Source organism: Castor canadensis, chromosome 14 (genome assembly GCF_047511655.1).
Source record: "Castor canadensis chromosome 14, mCasCan1.hap1v2, whole genome shotgun sequence".
Lineage (NCBI taxonomy): Eukaryota > Metazoa > Chordata > Mammalia > Rodentia > Castoridae > Castor > Castor canadensis.
The window spans coordinates 26213246-26234646 of record NC_133399.1 but is presented as its reverse complement, the minus strand read 5'-3'; the positions used below and the strand labels follow the sequence as shown (position 1 = coordinate 26234646).

Genomic DNA, 21401 nt, shown 5'->3' with positions numbered 1-21401 from the left:
TCTCCTTAGATAATAGGCAGAACATCATAGATTCACTGTTAGTTAATGAGAGCCCAGTGCCCACCATATACCACACTGCATTACACCAAGGCCATTTGTCCTCTGGGTGATGGAAAGAACAGAAATGAATTCCTTGAGGTAGACCTGGACAGACGCAGCAATTTTTTCTTAAAACCCATTTATTACATTAGGAAGTAAGTTAAGTGATGGCCTTAGTGATGGTCTCTGACATCTATTGAGCATTTACTACATTGAACCCTAGTGCCTGTGTACTCCTTATTTTTAATTTATTTTCTGTGGGGTTGGGATTTGAACTCAGTGCTTCATGTTTGCAAAGCAGGCATGCTACTGGTTGAGGGTGTGAATCACTTGTGCCCGGCTCAGGTGTACTCTCTACCTAGGTAATCTCATTCTCTGAGTGTTACTGCCCGTGGGACTGAGGTAGAAGCAGCTGAGCAGTGATCCCATGGCACCTTGCTGGCAAGGTCGGAGGCTGCAGAGCCTCTCCATCACTGCCATGAGTTGCCACCCTTGATTTAAGCTATACGATATGCAAAAGAAGAAATATTAAGTGGCCCTGACATTGCATTCATTTGAAAAGAGAAACTTTGACTTGACTGTAAATATGCATTTCATCACATGGGGCTGACAGTTTTGGTTCAGAATGAAAATCAGCATAGAGGTCTGAGACTGGAGGCGTGGCTCAAGGGGTAGAGCCAACTGCTTTGCAGGTGTGAATCCATGAGTTCAAACCCCAGTCCTACCAAGAAAATTTAAAGTAAAATTGCTTTACTTCAAAAGCACATTGTCCCACCCAAAAAAAAAAAAGTGTTTTTGAGGTCTAGAGTGAATGTAGTATGATAGAAACTTCGTTTTCTCTTGGTGGCACTGTGGTTTGAACTCAGGGCCTCACACTTGCTAGGCAGGTGTGCTACACCTTGAGCCATTCTGCCCCAGTTCTTTTTTTGTGATTTTTTTTTTTCCCCCCCGCAAGATAGGATCTCTTGAACTATTTGCTCCAGGGCTGGCTTCAAACTAAGATCTTGTCTATCCGCTGGGTAGCTAGCATTAAACATGTGAGCCTGGCTGGTAGAAACTTTTAAGGAGCTACCAAAGGTGATCCCCTAAAGTATTTTTAAAATGGTAATTTCCCAGTTTTACCATTGTCTAGGAAAAGTGTGTGATTGGTGTAAATGTTTCTTTTTTGAAGATCTGGAGGGGAGCCCAGGCAAACTGTGCCACTGAGCCACATCCCCAGGCCTTCGTGGTGGTTTTGGTCTTTTCTTTAATGGGACTGCAGTTTGAACTCAGGGCTTCGTGCTTGCAAAGCACATCCTCTGCCACTTGAGCCACACCTCCAGTCAGTTTTGTTCTGGCTACTTTTGAGATGGGCTCTCTTGAACTGGTTGCCCGCAGCTGGCTTCAAATCTTGGTCCCGCTGATCTCAGTCTCCCAAGTAGCTAGGATACAGGTGTGAGCCACCAGCACCTGGCTCAGCCATTGTCTTTTTTGTTGATGTTGTTTGTTTTTTGTTTTACTATGGTTTGAACTCAGGGGCTTGCGCTTTTTACACAGGGGTTCTACCACTCGAGCCACACCCCCAACCCAGTCCTTTGTTCTTTGAGCCAGGGTTTTGCTATATAGCTCAGTTTGGGTGTGAACTCAAGGTCCTCCTGCCTCATTCTCCCACATCCTGTGGTGTAAATAAATGTTTGTAGTGGGAAACCTCTTACAAAGAGTCATTTCTTTTTTTTTTTTTTTTTTTATTCATATGTGCTTACAAGGCTTGGTTCATTTCTCCCCCCTGCCCCCACCCCCTCCCTTTAACACCCACTCCGCCCCGTCCCTCTCCCCCACACCCCCTCAAAAGAGTCATTTCTTAAAGATAAAAATGAATAGCTCAGTACTAGAGCACTGGTTTAGTATGTTCAAGGCCCTGGGTTCCATCCCCAGCCTGCAAAAAAAGGCATTTAGTGGCTCCTGACAGTTGAGTTTTCCCAGGAATATTTGGCATGTCTGGAGACAAAGGGCAGGAATGGAATGCTCCCAGCACTTAGTGAGTGGGGCCAGTGATGCCACCGATCATCTTGCAATTCACAGAACAGCGCCCGCCCCCCCCCCCCCCCCCCCCGCCCAACCAAGAGTTATCTGGCCCAAAAGGTTGAACGTGCAGAGTGCATTTGTCCTCTCCACAGCATGATAATTACTATGTTGTTTCTTTAATAAAAATAGTATGAAAAAGCTTGCGTTTTCACCAAATTAGCATAAAGGAAGGAAAAGTCAGGCTCTTGTGAATATCCTTATAGACAAGCATTTGTACCACGTGTGTGTTTTTATTTGCAGCATAGATACTGCTTTCCACTTGTCTTCATGTTGTCTAGTGGCTGCTCATCAGCATAGAGCTATTGGTGGCTGGGTACCCACTGTTGAAGTGTTCCCACACCTTGCAGTTTGGGCATGTGAAATCATTTTTTACAAATTACAAACCTCAAAAAGAAGCCTCAGTCTTCTTTTTGAGTCTTCCAAAGTTACTTACTGTTAAATGACCAAAGGAAAATTCACACCTGGTTTGCTCCCCAATCCTAAATCGCTCTTTGCTCTTTTTTTTTGAGACAGGCTCTTTTTCTTTTCTCTTCTTTTTTTATGGCAGTACTGGGCTTTAAATTCAGGGTTTCATGCTTGCTTAGCAGTTGCTCCACCCCTTGAGCCATTTTGCCAGCCCTGAAATAGTATCTTATTGTGTAGCTCAGATTATCATTGATCTCACAATATCACTGCTTTAGCCTCCCTAGTACTGAGATTATAGACGTGTACCTCTGTACCTGGCTCTTTACTGCATTTTTTTTTGTTTGCTTGCTTTTTGAGATGCGGTCTCACTATGTCGTACATGCTGTCGTGGAACTGAGGATTTTCCTTCCTCTGTAACCTTAAGTGCTGGAGTTACAGGTGTGCACCACTGTGCCTGGCCTCCTGTTGCATTATTTTATCTTTCTTATTTTTTTTCTTTGGCGGCACTGGAGTTTGAACTTGGCCTCACACTTGCCAGACAGGTGCTCTACCACTTGAGCCACTGCACCGGCTCTTTATTATTGTTTTCATGATGATCTCAGCCTGTTCTGTAGGCTGGTCCTGAACTTGTGAGCTCAACTCATCTTCTTGTCTCAGCCTCCCGAGTAGCTGAGACTGCTGCCAATCTGCCTTTCTTTAATTTTAAAGCTCCTGGTGGAAGTGACTTATCTTGCTACACATTTAGTGTCTCTCTCTCTCTTTGGAGTGCCCAGAGAATGCCCAAGGTCAACCCTGCCAGGGGAGGTCTTCATAGACTAGCTGGAAGCCCTTGTGGCACCTGAGTAGGTGGCTTCTGCTCTAGGAAACAGCAGAGTTGGCCAGAATTACTGATTGCTTTTCAGAGAAAGTGTTCTGAAAGTTGCATTTTCTCTTTCAGACTGTGACAGAAGACAAGTATGAAATCCTCCAATCTGTGGATGATGCTGCCATTGTGATAAAAAACACAAAAGAGCCTCCATTGTCCCTGACCATCCACTTGACATCCCCTGTTGTCAGAGAAGAAATGGAGAAAGTATTAGCTGGAGGTAGGGAGGCCAAGACAGGCCAGCAGGACTTTGAAAGCTTGGTGTTCCCTTATTGGTCAAACGTGCTATTCAGTTTTAGACTGCTTTGATTAGAAGGGTGTCGGTGTAGATCTGACTGCTTTTACGTTGAGATCACATCTTCACTTGGCCTTGAGTGCTTGGGAGTTTGACCAAGTGGTGGTACTAAAAGTGAGTAGCACTTTTCATAGGGGATTACACCGTTTTGTTTCTGAATCATTGAACATTCCTGAACATAAGTGTTAAACTTGTTTCCCTGTTGAACCATTCTTTGGCCTTGGAAAAGCGTGTCCCTGGTAATACTCTGGTTTTGCAGTTGTTGACAACTAAATGGCTTCTGTATGAACGTCACGTAGGAGTTGTGAGGTCAGCTTGCATTGCAGCAGAACTGAGGGCATCTCCATCTGCTCTCTGCCATTGGCACTTGTGTCAGCTTGAGGGGCTGAAAGGCCAAGGGCCCATGCAGAGTTTTGGATAAGGTTTTAAACCATTGGATGCTTTTGAAACGGAATCTTTGTCAGATCTAGTACTGCATCCACGTTTCATTGTTTGCCAAGGCCCTCCTGAGCCTTATGTCAGGCCTTATCCAAATCCCTGATAGCCAGATAGAGGACACACACCCTGGGTGTACCGCGGCGTAGGCTGATGTGGTGCCCTGTTGCTATTATTGATTTCCTTTGGCTCTCATGCCTGATGCCAACGAGCAAAGCCCTTGTAGCTTATCCATTTAGGGACGCTGGACCTTTGACCAACAGGACTCTCTCTGTCAAGGGCTGGGGCTAGGGCAGTCCCGCCTGGTGGGCGGAGGTGGTCCCCTTTGCTGCAGATGCCTCCCGGGATGGCTGTCATGGGAAGCAGAGAGGGAGTTCATTTCCACTCCCCCCACCTTTTTTTTTTTGTTGTTGTTGTTGTTTGTTTGTTTTTCCTATTCAAAATTGTAGTTTAGCTAACTTACGGGAAGGAAGCAAGGGAATAGTCTATTAGAAGATAGGATCGGCCTATCTTTCCCCTTCCCCATGAATTACTCCTTTTAGAATAACTTTCCACTTTTGATTTTTTTTCCTTTTTTCTTTTTCCTTTTTTTTTTTTTTTTTTTTTTTTTAATTTTTTTGGTTTTTTGTTTGTGTTTTTTGGAGGGGGCCTCCAATTTTTCTGATTTCCTCTCAGGGCAGAGTTCATTGCACTCTAGCTTCTCCTTCCCTGGTCTAGGGTGGAGATGAATTCAGATTCTGGGAGACTTGGCTGCCCTTTAGGAAGCTGCCACATCCCCTTTCCACCTGACAGAACCCCTTGGTCAAACTGTGCCTTGTCTTCTTATTCCACCCATGAATAGAAACGCTATCAGTCAACGACCCCCCGGACGTTCTGGACAGGCAGAAATGCCTTGCTGCCTTGGCGTCCCTCCGACACGCCAAGTGGTTCCAGGTTTGCATTTTGTTCTTCTCTTTGTCTTTTGGTAGAGAATTCCTAAGTTTTAACGTGGCTAACTTTGACCATAAAGTTTCCGTAACATTGACCATGCTGTGCTGATCTTATTAGCACCTGCGGCACCGCAGCTGCTAAAGGAGAGCACCTAAACCAATTCCACACCCCAGGAGGTTCGTGCCGGCTGGTGCAGGTGGGCTGCTGCTGCTGCTTTGCCTCAAGAGTAACAGAACTCTGTCGGTGCGGGGCACTCACTGCCGGCCACACACTTGGTGGTCGTGCATGCCCACTGCTTACCCTTGGCAAAGCAGTACTGTGAGACTTGTGTTGTTTATGTTTGCCTGGTGTCCGGAGAGGTGCCTTTGTGTAAAGAGCCTGTGCTTTCTTCCTCTAGGCCAGAGCCAATGGGCTGAAGTCATGTGTCATTGTGATCCGGGTCCTGAGGGACCTGTGCACTCGTGTGCCCACCTGGGGTCCTCTCAGAGGATGGGTAAGGCACCTTGCAACTATGGTCAGTGGGGGTAGTATATTCAGAGGCTCTCCTTATCCCAGGAATCCTGAGTGGTGTGTGCAGGTGTGACTGTCACGCATCTTCAGAGCTGCCCAAAAGGCAGCTACTGTGTCCATCAGAGTCTGGGGGTAGTAAGAACAAGGCTAAGACTTTTGGGGCTCGGGGTTAGGCACACGGCTCATGGAGGGGTGGAGTTGGCCAGTTAATATAATGTGAGCCACTCCATAAAGAAGCATTTGCTGATGTTCTTGGACAGATAGCAAACTTGGGCCTGTAGCCAGAACTGGCCAGCTGCCTGTTTTCTTATGGCCCCACAGTTAAGAATGATTTGGGTATTTTTAAATAGTTACACTGTAAGTGTAATTACCTACTTACATCCTCAGTGTTGCCTCTTGGCCCACACAGTCTGAATAATATCATGTCTATCCATTTAAGAAATGGTTGACGGGCTCCTGTTCAGCTTTGACAAGACTAGGCGATTGTAACTCCTATACCCCACCCCCACTCACCCAGTGACAGTGCTTTGCTGGTGTCGACTGGTCCCCTCCTGCATTAATGGTTTGCTGCTCTTCTTACCTTTCAGCCTCTGGAGCTGCTATGTGAGAAGTCCATTGGCACGGCCAATAGGCCGATGGGTGCCGGCGAGGCCCTGCGGAGAGTGTTGGAGTGCCTGGCGTCTGGCATCGTGATGCCAGGTTGGGGCCTTGTGCTTTGCAAGTGACAGGAAAAAGACAGGGATCCAGGCCCTGCGGCCTCCTCCTCTGTGGTTCACTGACTGGGTTAGGGCAGCAGTAGCTCCATGTCCCCTACTAGGGCTAAAGCATGTGACTACCCTCTTGCACCATCATATCCAGCCCTGAGCCGGGTCCGCAGCCGTGATTTGGAGGGCGGATCCAGGGGCAGTGGTGACCCACTCCCATGTGACTTTTTGCTCTGAGACACATGAGAGTTATTTCTGTCAAGGGCTGGACGCTGAGTGGGTCACCGAGCTCGGCGTGTTTTCCAGAGCTGGGTGTGGATGGGGCGTGGGGGGTAACGCACCTGGTTCCCTCAGTCAGCACAACTCTTCGGAGATGCTAAAAGATAATCCTCTGCATATCTTCCTTGTTTCCTGCCTTCAGATGGTTCTGGCATTTATGACCCTTGTGAAAAAGAAGCCACTGATGCTATTGGGCATCTAGACAGACAGCAACGGGAAGATATCACACAGAGTGCGCAGGTATAGTCGTCGCCATTGCCAACGTGAGCCCTTACCCAGTCTGCACTCACTGGCTCCCAGTTCCATGACTGGCTATTCTCAGGGCAGCCCCCAGATTGTAGTCTCAGGTTGGGGCCAAAGGCGAAGGCATGGTATCTGATACAGGGCGCCCCAATCTGGGCTGCTTCTTTCCCCTGGCGCCATGCGTGGTTGTCTCCTCTTCTGACTGCCCAAGTGCCATGTTTGCACTGAGGGCACTGGGGAGATGTGTTTGCTGTGAGGACTGCTGAGGAGTTCTTCCCTATGCAGCCCACCACCTGGCTCCGTGTGGCAACCAGTCCCCAGGTTGGGATCTCCTGTATTCTTCTCCAGGGGGGTGGTCACAGGCTGGCCCTACCCCACAGCAAGGCTGGGCCACAGCGGTCAGGCCCTGCCCTGGCTGTCGGGACCCCTTGCTGATGTAGGTTTGACCATTAGCAGCCCCTCCTCAGCTCCTGCCCTGTCACAGAAGGCATTAGTGAGCGCACACACTGGCTGCAAGCTCAGGGCCGCAGAGTCACACTGTTCTTCCCCTTCTCCAGCATGCACTGCGACTTGCTGCATTTGGTCAGCTCCATAAAGTCCTGGGAATGGACCCCTTGCCTTCTAAGATGCCCAAGAAACCAAAGAATGAGAACCCAGTGGACTACATCAGTAAGTGAGCACAGGAAGTGGGTGGTGGGTCTCTCCCGAGTGGCTACCTGTGTGTCTCAGCTGCTCTAGCCCTGGTCTCTTCTTTCAGTTCAAATCCCCCCCAGTACCACTTATGCCATTGCTCCCATGAAACGCCCCATGGAGGAAGATGGGGAGGAGAAGTCTCCCAGCAAAAAGAAGAAGAAGATTCAAAAGAAAGGTATGTACAAACACCTTGTCAGTGGTGTCACCTTATCTCTTCCTGTTAGGGTGTAATTACCCTAAGGTGATGAGCATGATGCCTGCCCTTGCTTTAGTTATTCTTTGACACAGTATTTAAGTTTTTTTAAAATCCTGTAACTGTGATAGAGTATCACAGTCCTCTGCCTGTACTAGGGATTGTGAAAGCCCAGGCCAGATCACTTGGCACATGGCAGCAGAGTACCCAGGCTTCAGCATATCTGGGCTCTGCCTGGCAGAGACCTATTAAATTCTCACCCCACACCATCTTGTTCTCTCTTCAGAGGAGAAGGCTGAGCCTCCCCAAGCTATGAATGCCCTGATGAGGTTGAACCAGCTAAAGCCAGGACTGCAGTACAAGCTGGTTTCCCAGACGGGCCCTGTCCATGCCCCCATCTTCACCATGTCTGTGGAAGTGGATGGCAGTTCCTTCGAGGCTTCTGGGCCATCCAAAAAGACCGCCAAGCTGCACGTGGCTGTTAAGGTACCGTCTTCCTGTGGCAAACACAGTCTTCATTTTGGGCTCTTTCTGTGTGTGGACAGTATGTATCTGGAGGGGCATGAACACGCTGAAGTGGTTAGATTTTCAAACACTTGTCAAGTCACTTGTGGCAAACACCTTTAGAAGATCCTCAGACCTGGCTGGGCCTCAGGGCCTCCTGGGAGCTAAAAGAAAAGGAAAAACCCTTTTGCTAGTGGCTGGGCTCCAGCTTTAGAGTTCTGGATCCATGGACTGTAGACAGGGAACAGGGAGGACGTACGCAGACATCCCCACCCCACACCCGCCAAGCCCTCCCTCACTGGTTCTGCACCCTACAGGTGCTACAGGATATGGGCTTGCCAACAGGCGCCGAAGGCAGGGACTCCAGCAAGGGAGAGGACTCCGCCGAGGAGGCAGAGGCGAAGCCTGCTGTGGTGGCCCCGCCCCCTGTGGTGGAAGCTTCCTCAACTCCCAGCGCTGCCTTCCCCTCAGACGCTACAGCCGAGGTGAGGGCATGGTGGGCACTGGGAGTGGCAGCCAGAGCAGGGCAGGCAGCCTTTATCTGCCGTACACTGAGTAAACCTTCAGCCAGTGGCCCTCCTAGAGAGCAGGTGATAGCCTCAGGGGCCTGGAGTTCCGCTAACAGGAAGCATTTCTGCTCATCATAGAAAGGTGTGGTGGAGGTGCTTGCATCACAGAGCTCAGCTGGGTTGGCAGAGAGGTGGGCAGGTGGAACTGGAGGCCTCAGCCCTAAGCTGAGTTTATTTGTGTTCTTTTGTGTTTTCCCTGAGAACGTAAAACAGCAGGGGCCGATCCTGACTAAGCATGGCAAGAACCCAGTTATGGAACTTAATGAGAAGAGGCGCGGCCTCAAGTATGAGCTCATCTCAGAGACAGGGGGCAGCCACGACAAGCGCTTTGTCATGGAGGTGAGTGACTGAACCGGCTCTGAGCTTTCTGGAAGGGGCATTTCCTGGGAGGTTGGGTACTCTGCAGAAGGGTCGGAGATGGGACCCTTCTCTCAGAGGCTGCACTATGTCAACCCCACCTAATCTGGTCTCTGCAGGTCGAGGTGGATGGACAGAAGTTTCAAGGTGCTGGTTCAAACAAAAAGGTGGCAAAGGCCTATGCTGCCCTGGCTGCTCTGGAAAAGCTTTTCCCTGATGCTCCCCTTGCCCTTGAAGCCAACAAGAAGAAGAGAGCCCCAGTCCCTGTCAGAGGTGGACCCAAATTTGCTGCCAAGGTGAGCATCTGTCCTTGACCTGGGTGGGAATTCTCCCTCAGTGATGCAAGTGAGTGATGCCTGTGCTTTCTCTGTTTAGCCTCACAACCCTGGCTTTGGCATGGGAGGCCCCATGCACAACGAAGTGCCTCCACCCCCCAACCTCCGTGGACGGGGACGAGGAGGCAGCATTCGTGGGCGAGGGCGAGGACGAGGATTTGGTGGTGCCAACCACGGTGGCTACATAAATGCTGGTGAGCAGCCCCTGTTCTGTGTCCCCAGTTTGCATGCTCCAGGGATACATGTTTCTTCCCTCAGGCATGTGGGACCCTTGGGATCAGCCTAAGAGTGGGAAGGAAGGTATGGGTGGACCCGTTCCTTCACACTGTGACCACACTGTGACCTGTCCACTCTCATAACAGGCGCTGGATATGGAAGCTACGGGTACGGAGGCAACTCAGCGACAGCAGGCTACAGTAAGTGTGTGCTTCTCTGTGTCTCCACTTGGGAGGAAATGGCAGTGTAGTGATGGGCCTGAGTTTAGGGCAGGGCGCCGGCCACAGCCTCCTTGAGGCTCAGAGCCACCCGCACCTTTTTGCGGTGTTAGGTCAGCCGGCCCTCAAGCCCCCCTCCCACAATTGTGTCCTTGACTCTTTAAGAGCTAACACAGCAACTTGTATACCTTCCGAGTTCCTTAGAAGTCTGAAGTGTAAGTTTCTCTGCTTTAAGCCGAGCGAAGCACCAGTCTCTGCGCGTGCGCCTTTCCTGCCCAAGCACCGCTCTTGTCCTGAGAAGGAGCCTTCATTGGGGGCCACAGGAGCAGAGAAATCTAGAACATGAGTTCAAATGTGGCGCTCTGTGCCCTTTTTCAAAAGAGTTCTAATTTCTTCTCTCTGCTCTGTCTCCCCCTTTTGTAGGTGACTTTTTCACAGACTGCTACGGCTATCATGATTTTGGGTCTTCCTAGAGCGTCTAAAAGTATTGCACACAAAATCAACTTTTTACTCCAATTTCCTCCAACTCCAAACCCAAAGTGTCCGTGCTGTGTCCCTGTGCTCCACTGGGCCTCAACCGTGGCTCTCCACCGCAGCCTGTCTGAAACTCTCAGCCTGCAGAGCTTAAGACAGTGGCAGTTTTTATCGCGATTTGCCTTTGAGCCTTGCTCATTTTCAAGTTCACAATAAGTGGAAACACTTTTCTCACACAATGTATTTTTGTGCAGACTTGCACAGAATTCTAGAGCCAGCGTTGTTCAGCATCAAGGCAAAAGCCCACCTTTGCTTTTTATGGAAAGCATTATTTTATTTAAAGAGACAATGACGCATTTTAATCTACCTTTGTCTTAATTTACAGCAGGTTTTGTATGAATTTTTAATCTTTTAACAAATTCCCAAAACTGGTTGATGCCTTTGACAGTGACGAAACCTATTTCACCACATCTGAATCCAGAGCAAGAGACTTTCTTTTTAAGGAGCATGTAAAATGTTGGGAACATGGGGATTTGTACACTGCGCTAAGTTAACTCCTCCTGCCTTGTGTAAATGCTCTGGTGGGTTTTTGTTTGGGGTGCGGTATCCTGTGGCTGGTTTAGCTGAGAGCGAACTCTCAAAGGTATCAAAACTGTGCTTCCATTGCCTGTACGAGAAGCAGGCAGGCTTTAAGGGGCGGAAAACGTGAAATGTTGCAAGTCCTGATCACAGCTGCAAATGCATGGGATTCTGGATTTTTTTTTTTTTTTTTTTTTTTTAAACGGGGCTTTAAAAAAGAGTGAGCCTGGTACATTCCCGGATTTTCCAGTGAAGAGCTGGCTTTGGCCAGCCTGTGCTGCTGGGCATGCAGCTGCAGACTCCTGAGGCCTGGAAGCACCTTCTCCCTGTGTGCAAAGGTAACAAGGCCCTTTTGACTCTTCACCAAGACCTCCGTTTCTGGCGGAGCCCTCCTTTGAGTACTGTGGTTTGGGCCTCTGCTCAGCAGCTCTTTTGATGCAAAGCCTGCTTCTGTCTTGACTTGCAAGATCTTGCGTTTATTCAGGCAAAAACTGGTCAAAACGGTTACTATGTGATCTGTTCTCCGAGGTTTGAAACATTCAGTGAAACTTTTTAATACTTTGATTGCATGATGTATTTTTTTTTTTTAGAAAGTTATTGTTTGAGAATAATGTCTTTTTATACCAGGAAATAGTTATCCTGAATGACGTTGACATCTTCCCCTCCCCTTTATTATTTTTTTTTAATCAATACATGTTACAGTAATGAGCCCTCGGTACTTGCGTCTTCATTCATTCCCGGCTTCAGGCGGGCGCTCAGTGCAGGATGCTGGGGAAGCCCAGTTTGGGGGATGGTGGGTGGCTGCTCCAAGGAGTGGGGATGCTGATGCTCTTGTCTACCCAGTCGCCTCACTAAGCCTCTGCATGTTTGCTTTCTTGCACTGTGGGACACACCCTCCTCTTTAGTGTGTGGCTTTGTGATGGGGGAGGGGAGGGCAGCTACCCGGAGAAAATCAAGCTTGCAGATGGGTTCTGTCTCCCCCAATGCCTGTGCCAATGACCCATGACACAGCAGCGTCTCCAGGGGGCAGAAAGCGTGGGATCCTCAGTGCTCAACCTGTGAAGGATGGACAGGCTGTGTCGGAGGCCCCCCTCCCCCCTCCCTCCCTCCCTCCCACCCGGGGCCTGGCTGCCTTGGGATACCTGTGTGTCCAGATCTAAGAGCTCCTCAGTCTCTATTTGAGTGCTGGGGAATGCCCTGCTGAGTTGGAGAGCTGCTGCAAGGCCTAGCTGGCCTGGCCTCCAGCGTCACTCACACTCTGAGACTTCCACAGCCATGCCTAAGACTGCTGGTATGAGGTTCCCTTGTGAAGTGGGAGGTACAGTGGACCCTTAGCACAGCTGAACCCACATTGCTTCACCCTTGTCTCTGGCAGAGCAGTCACCTGGTGACCGGAAGCAGGGCTCTCAGGCCTTAGGCCTGAGAGTGTGGTGGCCACAGTGCAAGCACAACAGTCCTGCTGCTTGGTCCTACCTGTGCCCCAGCAGCTGTGTTGGGAACAAGGAAGGGGCCTTGGGTGGCACCAAGACTGTATCTCAGGCACTTCCTGGACATCCTGATGCCAGCCTCAGCCTGAGGCTGGGGACCCACTCTGCACCTTAAGTCCTGTGTTTTTGTACAGTAATAACCAGGGAGGTGCCCGCTTCATTTGTCTGAGTCTCAACTCACTCTTCTGAGAATCAGGTCAGACCACTTGATCTTTCAAGAAGATGGTGATGGAGTCTTTACTCCCATTTTCTGCATGGAGAACAGGAAATGTTTCCCCCTCCCCCACTGCTCCTTACTTTATCCTGTTATGCTAAAATAAATATTTGCTAAAACTTAAAAAAAAAAAAAAAAGATGGTTTTTAGAGGCCTTGTTACAGAGCATCTACTGAGGTCCCCCAGGCCTTTGCCTGCTGAGCCTGTTCCCAGCACAGAATGGAGGAGGTGGGGGTGGCTCGCTGCTTCTCTGGGGCTTTGCTTTTCCTGTCACCGTTGGGGACATCTGGGTAGCCGTCAGCTAGTCCTGAATGTCATCCACGCTCGGAGCCCATCTCATTGTAATGTTGACATCTGCTGCAAAGCTGCTGTCGTGCTGCTGCTTGGCAAAGATCCCTTGTTGTCATCAGCTGATGGGTGAGTGGAGCTGAAGGCTGAACCAGTCCCAACCAGGCTGCCTTAACCAGCAGAGCCATGGCTCTCCATCCTCTTCCTTGCTGTCTCTGGGCAGCAGCTTGTGGGTCAGCCTTCATGGCCTACGGCTTCCACCTTTCTTCCCCTCCCTGCCCTCACCTTCCTGATCCTCCGCCTGACCCCCTGCCTCCCTGTTTAGGTCAATTCTACAGCAACGGAGGGCATTCAGGGAATGCTGGTGGTGGCGGCGGCGGGGGCGGTGGTGGCTCCTCTGGCTACAGCTCCTACTACCAAGGGGACAACTACAACTCACCGGTACCCCCCAAGCACACCGGGAAGAAGCCGCCACATGGAGGCCAGCAGAAGCCTTCCTATGGCTCGGGCTACCAGTCCCACCAGGGTCAGCAGCAGTCCTACAACCAGAGCCAGTACGGCAACTACGGCCCACCACAGGGCAAACAGAAAGGCTACAACCACGGGCAGGGCAACTACTCCTCCTACTCCAACTCCTACAACTCCCCTGGGGGCGGCGGCTCTGACTACAGCTACGAGAGCAAATTCAGTGAGTTGGCTGGTAGCCGAGGAATTAGGAGCAGCACAGATGGTGTAGGCTGTGGGTGGATGTTAGAAACATCTGGGAGGCAGCAGGTCACTGCCCAGGTCTTTGCCAGTTTCATCCTAAGGACCTAACTAGGCAAAAGGGTGGAGGCTACAAGATGACCTCTCTTTTTGAGACAGGTATAGAAGCTGTAGCTCCTTAAGGAGTTGAAATCTCCCCTGTGCCTCATGCACAGACCCACTGTGCAGCACTGCACTGTTGGCCAGGTTCAGAGTACATGTGTGTCCTCACAGTATAATAGTGGTTACCAGCAAGGCTGGGGACTTGAAAGAAGCTGTGCTGTGGCTGTGTGGACTGGGAGGGCGCCTTGTGTGCAGCCATGTAGGCCCTGATTGTGGCTGGCAAGATTGGGTTGGGAAGCAGATGAGAAGGCAAGACACAGCTGGCTTTCTGACCCTGGTGACCTGCTTGACCAAGGGCAAGGTAATTTTATCATAAGGTTCTATTTAGGCCGTGGCATTTGTTTATTGGGCTGACGTGCCAAAATTAAGCAGACAGGGAGATCTGCAAAGGCGCCTCACTGGGACCCTGGCCCGCCCCAGCCTTGCCTTCCCCAGGCCCCCTAACCACACTCTTTTCTCTCCCCCAGACTACAGTGGTAGTGGAGGCCGAAGCGGCGGGAACAGCTATGGCTCAGGCGGGTCATCCTACAACCCTGGGTCACATGGGGGCTACGGCGGAGGTTCTGGGGGCGGCTCTTCATACCAAGGCAAACAAGGTGGGCCGGGGCGGCAGGTGTCACACAGCAGGGACCTGTAGATTCTGTGAAGGGGACAGCACCAGCCTGGAGCTATGTGGGCAGGCTGCACTGGCAACTGCTCAGGGGATTCTGCAGCTGAACCTGAACCTGGCTTGGGTGCACACCAGCTGCTTCGTCTTTTCAGAAGCCAGAGACCAGAAGTTGCCCAATTCTTAAGTGTTGCCACCTACTGGAACACATACCCAAGACAGGGTCAAACTAAGTTGTCTCAGGTGTGACTCCTCATTCAGGGTGGCAGGTTCACACAGCCCTCCATTCTGTAAATCGCCCCTTGCCATCACTCCTAGATTCAGTGACATGTGAAAGGCAGTTAGAGCAAAGCAGGAGTCTGTGGGACTGCACACTCGTGGACTCAGCATGGGTACAGCTGGTAGCCAGGCGGGACCCCCTGCTCCCGCTCTAAACCCACCCTTTCTCTCATAGGAGGCTACTCGTCACAGTCAAACTACAACTCCCCAGGGTCTGGACAGAACTACAGTGGCCCTCCTGGCTCCTACCAGTCCTCACAGGGCGGCTACAGCCGCAACGCAGACCACAGCATGAACTACCAGTACCGATAAAGCCCCGGGCTGCTGACCTGCGCCTTCTGCACTCACGCCGTCAGCCCATCGGAAGATTCAGTCTTACGCATCGCAGTTAACATGCCCACCGGCCCTGCAGGTGCCCCACCCGTCCACGTTGCCGTGTTGTGAGGTGCAGTGGTCCCCAGGACCCGTGCTGTGACCCACATTTAGCCGTGTTTGGGACTCCGTGTCTTTAATGGTTTGTTAGTTGCCATTACAGCCTCGTCTGGGTAGAGTTTGAGTTCTTACCGTTCAGTATCCCTCTGTCTATTTACACTCGGTGTTAGCGTTGCCTTGGTTTGTCTTTAAATAGTTACGGAAGGGATACATCATCTGTTAATGCTTTTGTGAAGTGAGTTAAATGAGCTTTCTGTATTTTAATGCTTTAGTGTTCAGTTTTCTAAGTGAAGATTTTATTTTAAAAAAGCAGTGGGAAAGAGTGGGGTTTTTTTGTATGTCTGGATTATTCAGGCAGTACATCTAAACTCAGATGAATGTAGACAAATAAAGAAAAAGAAAATGGCGCTGTCTCAGACCTGGGTGTCTGACCCTCCAGCCGGGCAGTGGGCAGCTCCCTCCACTCTGTTCCCCCTCTGGGAAGCAGTGTGGGGATAGCAGGATGGTCCCTGATCACCAGAGAGGGTCCAACTCCAGGCCTCCAGACACCTTTACTCCAAGCTTGGCAAGGGCCAGCTTTCTGTTCACCTGAGGTCTTCTTGCCCTCAAGTCCCAGCAGGTTCTATAGCTCCACTCCTGGCACTGCAGAGCAGCCAGCAGTGGCCCTCACTGGTCACTGCAGAGCAGCCAGCAGTGGCCCTCACTGGTCTTTGATGTCTGATTGAAACGTGCAGGCATGTGTTGTTTGCTCCATGGATTCTGGTATCTTTTAAATGCAGTTTCACATCTTTGTGGAGTAGAATGTCTCTGTAGGGTTCATTGCTGGTGGTAACATGTAAGCCAATTGGAAAACGGCATATGGGGCCTGGGGAAAGTCACCAGCTAGCAGACCAGCTATGCTGGGGGGCAGAGGGGCTGGTGTCTGCAACAGCTGTGGCCCTCCCTCAAGGTGCTGTGCCACACAGGCTCACAGGGAGAGCTGGAGCTCTTTTTAGTTGCCCAAAGTGTGCCAGCAGGCTTCCCTAGGGCAGTGATTCTCACTTTGCGAATGTTTTGCCTCCCAGTTGAAATTCTGCAATGTTTGGGGGACATTTTATATGACTCCAGGGTGCTCCTGGCTCTTGTGGGTACAGGCTAAGGATGCTACTGTACATCTTGTGCGTGGAAGAGGGTAAAGAACTGTGTGTCAACAGCAGAAGTGTGAAGCTGGAGATTCCCCTCCCCCAGGAAGTTCCTCTAAGCTCTGTATGGGGGAAGGGAAGCAGAGACATGGAAGGCTCCCAGAGCCAGCACTGATTGCCTAGACCCAGGTGCCCCTTGGCTGGAATGCACAGGTAACTGTGGCTCCTGGGAGAAGCAGAAGCTGGCCTTCACTCCAGATTCCTCCCTCAGCTGATAACAGAAAATCTAGAATCTTGGAAGTGGTGAAGACCGGCCTTCGAGCCACAGGAAAGGGTTCTGCACTAAAAGAAACATTGGTAGAAGGTGGCTTCATGCTAGTGTGGAGGAAGCCCCAGGTAACCATACCAAGAGGCGCAATGCACGGAGAGGCGGGAAGAAGAGGTGGCACACAATGGAAACTTTCAAGTCCCTGCAAGTACCCTGGGATTCCACCAAGGTGTACAGCAGTGGAGGGGACAGGTCCTTTCTGTGATTGTGATGGAACATGTTGTAAGCCTCTGTCTTGGACACATCTAGGGGCTGGGACAACAAGAGACTCTTTTGTTTGTGGTGAGGTCATGCAGGCTGAGGAGGGACCCACTGTGAACCAGAAACTCACTTAGGAGGGCCCCACCTGCTAAGCCCTTCCAAACTCCAGGTGAGCACCTGCAGCTGCAGCCTGGCTCTTTCCTATCAGCTTCCCAGTTGGTGCCAACTATGTTCAAGTTTCCGAATGCAGATCCACCTCAAAGTAAGGGATCACTCATCCCCAGACAGTACCACAGGTACGGTACTTGTCCCAAAGAGACAGCTGGAGAGCTAGCGCCCTTGGAGGTCTCCTTTGTGCCGAGGGTGCTGTGATGCAGTTGGCCTGTGGCAGTGTCCCCAGCACACATGCCTTGCCACACAAGGATGCTGGCTTCAGGAAGATGTGGCTGTCATCTTGAGCATAGAGAAACCTGTTGCTGGCACATGACACATTCAAAGCTGATGGAGGTCTTCTAGGCCATTGTCCTCCAATCCCAGGAAACTGGCACCTGGGAGGTCCTCAGTCCTGCTGCAAGTGGGGGAGTGCTGGCTTCGGATGGAGAGACTCCTCCAGCACAGGAAGAGCAGGGACCCACGGTTGTCCTCATAGTAGATCATGATGGGCACCAGGCACACAGCAGCACAGGGCTCAGGACCCCTGTCCAAGGAAGCAATGAGATGACTGGGGGGAAGGGGATTAGGGATTGGTGACTTAGGACCAAAGGAGGCCTCCAAGTCTTGAAGGAGGTACAGACCAGGATTTCTACCAACTTGGTTGAGCAGTGCCCCTGGGCCCTGCGTGTCTCTGGGCTGGGGTCCAGCCTGACCTGAGGGTCACCGCCCAGCTGTCTGATTACCTTCTGCCCTTGCAGGGAGAATCCATTTCCCATTAGCACTGACCATTCTTGTGCAGTCCATAAGGCCTGTATCACTATAAAGCGCACTGTATGTACCTGGTTCTCTGCAGCTGGGGGTGTCACCCCCATGTTCAGTCTCGGCGTGAGCTCCACACTGACCATGCACATTACACGCCAGAGACTCCTGGACACGATTTTGGGCAACAGAGAGGCAAGTCTCATTAGAGACTTGGATGCTTACTCTAATCCCAGAATAAATGGAGAATTCATGTGTGTGTCGTTTCATTCTCACAGTGTTTATTGGGTGGTACTTCCCATGTTGGGCCTGTGGGTAGGCTGGGAATATGGCAGTGAATCTGGTCTTTGTGCTCACAGGAGCTTCCAGGCACCAAAGGGCCCTTTCCCGGCAGGACTGGGAGTGAGTGGCCAGGCAGGCTTCTCAAATGTGTGCCTACATGGTGGCTGGGGGATAAGGGAAGGAGACACACAAAAATCCAGCTAGGTGTGAGGATGGGCTTGGAGCTGAAGTCAGCTGGGCAAAGCCTTTTGGATGCAAGTGGAGTGGGGCTGAAAGTCTGGGGGAATGGTGGCGTCAAATCCAGGGTGTAAACTAGAGAGGGATTAGCCAGCAGAATCCCCTGGACGTGGTGAGGAGATACTCTGTCCCATGCAGGTCCAGCGGATCCCCCAGCCCTCCCTGCTGTGAGAGAGCACAAGCCCTGTCTAGGGCCACAGCCACACTCCCAGTCATTGTTTGCCAAGAGGTGGAGGCACCTAAGTGCAGCCTCTGGCTCCTGGGCTTCGTAGATGCCCAGCTGGATAAACCAGAACAGATTATCCTCCAGGTTCCCAAGATGGCCACCCAAATTTCGGATTCCAAGGACCCTTCAACATTTCTCCGGTGGAAATGCCCCAACTCGACTCTTAGTAGGTTCCCGGTTCCCTCTCTCCAGGGCCAGAAATCTCTCCTGCCTGGGTTCCAGGCCTCAGCACCAGCTCCCTCATGTCAAACACCGAGACCGGGTTTAGGGTACTCCCCTGGGAAACCTCAGCAAGAAAAAGGGAATCTTGCCTCCATCCTGATCACATAATTGAGGGTGAAGCGGAGGGGCAGGGGTGCATCCTTTGTGCACTGCCCAGTAAATGGGCTCTGCTCCAAATAGGATTTCCAGAGGACTCCCCACTGGGTGAGCTCAGCCAGCTTCTCTGAGCAGTCTCTATGGAGTGTGCCTGGGGCACAGCCCGTCTCTTCCGATAGGACGCTTTTGTAGCCCCCGCCCTAGGGGGTGTGCCCGTTACATAACCCGCCACTTCTCATAGGTGGTCAACGCAGCTCCGCCCCTAGGATGGCCGCTTCCCTGGTATCCAGGCAACGTTCGTGGCCCTGTCCCTTGTGCTGAAGTCTAGCTCCCAGTCCCATTGACTAAGGGAGGTGTTCCAGTCTTTTCTGTTAACATGCGCTTTACAGCTGGGCGACTGTGCCCAAGTCAACTGCCTCCCGCTGCTTTAAGAAAGTTCCATCCTCCGTAAGCCAAAGTCCTCGCTGAGGACCTGCAGCCTTGCACTACCTCCCTGCTAGGCACACTGACACCTCTGTATGACCAACAATCTCAGCCCGTTTGCATCACTGAGCATTGGCTTACTGTCGGCAAAGATTGGAAAGCTCTCTCGTGCCTCCGAATGATTCTTCTGTCCTCTTTTAAGGAGTTAGTACAAATACCGACCTTCTGCCAGGCGCAGTATCTTGTTCTTGTCATTCCCAGCACTTGGGAGGCTAAGGACCGAGCCCACTGGAGCCCAGGAGTTTGAGGCCAGCCTGGGCAACATAGCGAGACCTTCACCATGAAATTAAAAATTAAAAACAAAACATCAAGAAAGGAAACTTTGCATTGTCCTGGGCTCTGAGCATCTTAACACTCATCACTTCCTGGCTCCTCTCCATCCCTATTACTACCTGACACATTGTTTTATTTGCTTAAGTTGTTTACGCATTGTTTTTTGGTTTTGTTCATTATGTGTGGAAGCAGTGGATGCTTATAAAGGTTTGTTGACTGACTTTATGTTCATGCATACTTATTCTAGGTCCTGTGCATCTTCATAATAAACCTCACCCCCACACTCCCATTTTATTTATTTATTTACTTTGTGGGCTTGGTATCGAACTCGGCTTTGTGCTTGCAAAGCAGGTACTATTCCACTTGAGCCACACATCTTGCTTTGGTTATTTTGGAGACTTTTTTTTTTTTTTTGTCCTGGGTCCTAGGCACCATCTTTACAAGCCTGTGGTTTATCTTTAGTTCTAACTGCCTGGAGTAGTTCTTTTGTCTCCTTGCTTATTGTCTTTTTTTTTTTTTGGTGGTGGTGGTACCAGGGTTTGAACTTAGGGCCTCATTCGTGCTTGTTAAGCAGGTGCTCTACCACTTGAGCCACACCTCCAGTCCAATTTTCTCAAGTTATTTTGGAGACGGGTCTTGCAAACTGTTTGCCCAGGCTGGCCTTGAACCATGATCTTCCCAATCTCAGCCTTCCAAGTAGCTATTTTGTTTTTGAGACATGGTATTGTCTGTGGACCCTGGGTACAAGCGATTCTCCTGCCTGTTTCCTGAGCAACTGTGCCCAGCAAGCCGATTTTAAAGGTATGAAAACCAAATCTCAATCCAGCATGGTAGTACAGATACACACCTGTAATCCCAGCCCTCTGGAGACTAAGTCAGTAGTATAATGAGATTGAGGCCAGTCTGGGTTACATAATGAGACCTTGTCTGAAGGAAAATGAAACAAAAGGAGCCCAAGGCCCAGACATCAGTATTTGCCTGTCCAAAGTCACCTGGCCGAGTTGCAGAGCACAAATCTCTTCCCAGGTTTCTCTGGCTGCAAGTCTCACCACTGACCTGGACTGCATTCCTTCTCTTTTAGGAGGAGGCTCTGTGGAAAAGGCAGCATCATGGCGCAGATACAGGACTGGCTTCAGCCCCTGATCTCTCCTCATTAGCTCAGCAATTGTTAGTCAATAAATCTCAGTGTCACCGGGCACCAGTGGCTATGCCTGTAATCCTAGCTTCTCAGGAGACAGAGATCAGGAGGATCGAGGTTCTAAGCCAGCCTGGGCAAGTAGTTCACAAGACCCAACTCAAAAAATCCCATCACAAAAAGGACTGGTGGAGTGGTTCAAGGTGTAGGCCCTTAGTTCAAGCCCCAGTACCACCAAAAAAAAAAATAATAAGTTGAACGCTGGGAGTCTAGCTCAGTTGTAGAATATGGGCTTAGCATGTTAAGAGACGCTCGGTTCAATCCCCAGCACCTTCCCAAGAAATGGTGGCTCTTAAAATGTTATATATAGAATCACCATGTGACCTAGGAATTCCACTGTAACCCAAGTGAGTGGAAGACACAGCAAGACCTCTATGTGAATGATCACAGAACCATTATTCATAGTTGCCAAAAATGGGAACAACTCAACGACCGTGAGTGGATATTCAAAATGATACATCACCAGGAATGGTAATAAATGCCTGTAATCCCAGTACTCAGGAGGCAGAGAGGGGAGAATCATAGTAGGCCAACCTGGGCTAAATAGTGAGATCCCGTCTGAAAAAAAAAGATACTAAAAAAATGTGGTACATCCATATAGTTTGATTAATGTTTGAGCATAAAAATGAATGTAGTTCACTGATACGTGCTACAACATGAATGAAAGAATGAAACGGTACTAGTCGCTCATGCCTGTGGTCCTCTGATACGTGCTACAACATGAATGAAAGAATGAAACGGTAC

The 21401-nt window shown here is 50.4% G+C and overlaps 1 protein-coding gene across 11 annotated transcripts in view; it reads left to right on the top strand.

Annotated features, from left to right (window-relative positions):
- Positions 1 to 17900, top strand: part of Ilf3 (interleukin enhancer binding factor 3) — a 33602-nt gene extending 15702 nt beyond the window's left edge. For 4 of the 11 annotated variants that reach the window (XM_074054080.1, XM_020167718.2, XM_074054082.1 and 1 more), the window contains 16 exons: positions 3446 to 3593; positions 4945 to 5036; positions 5431 to 5526; positions 6131 to 6242; positions 6669 to 6766; positions 7327 to 7438; positions 7527 to 7637; positions 7942 to 8141; positions 8477 to 8644; positions 8930 to 9067; positions 9205 to 9381; positions 9461 to 9614; positions 9783 to 9836; positions 13222 to 13584; positions 14231 to 14359; positions 14825 to 17900. In XM_074054080.1, the coding sequence (XP_073910181.1) occupies positions 3446 to 3593; positions 4945 to 5036; positions 5431 to 5526; positions 6131 to 6242; positions 6669 to 6766; positions 7327 to 7438; positions 7527 to 7637; positions 7942 to 8141; positions 8477 to 8644; positions 8930 to 9067; positions 9205 to 9381; positions 9461 to 9614; positions 9783 to 9836; positions 13222 to 13584; positions 14231 to 14359; positions 14825 to 14961 (2289 nt within the window). In that variant the 3' untranslated portion in view covers positions 14962 to 17900. Of the gene's footprint in view, positions 1 to 3445; positions 3594 to 4944; positions 5037 to 5430; positions 5527 to 6130; positions 6243 to 6668; positions 6767 to 7326; positions 7439 to 7526; positions 7638 to 7941; positions 8142 to 8476; positions 8645 to 8929; positions 9068 to 9204; positions 9382 to 9460; positions 9615 to 9782; positions 9837 to 10277; positions 11974 to 13221; positions 13585 to 14230; positions 14360 to 14824 lie in introns of those variants that run through there. The other 7 variants (XM_020167717.2, XM_074054081.1, XM_020167721.2 and 4 more) reach the window with 5 other exon arrangements.
- The last annotated feature ends 3501 nt before the right edge of the window (positions 17901 to 21401 follow it).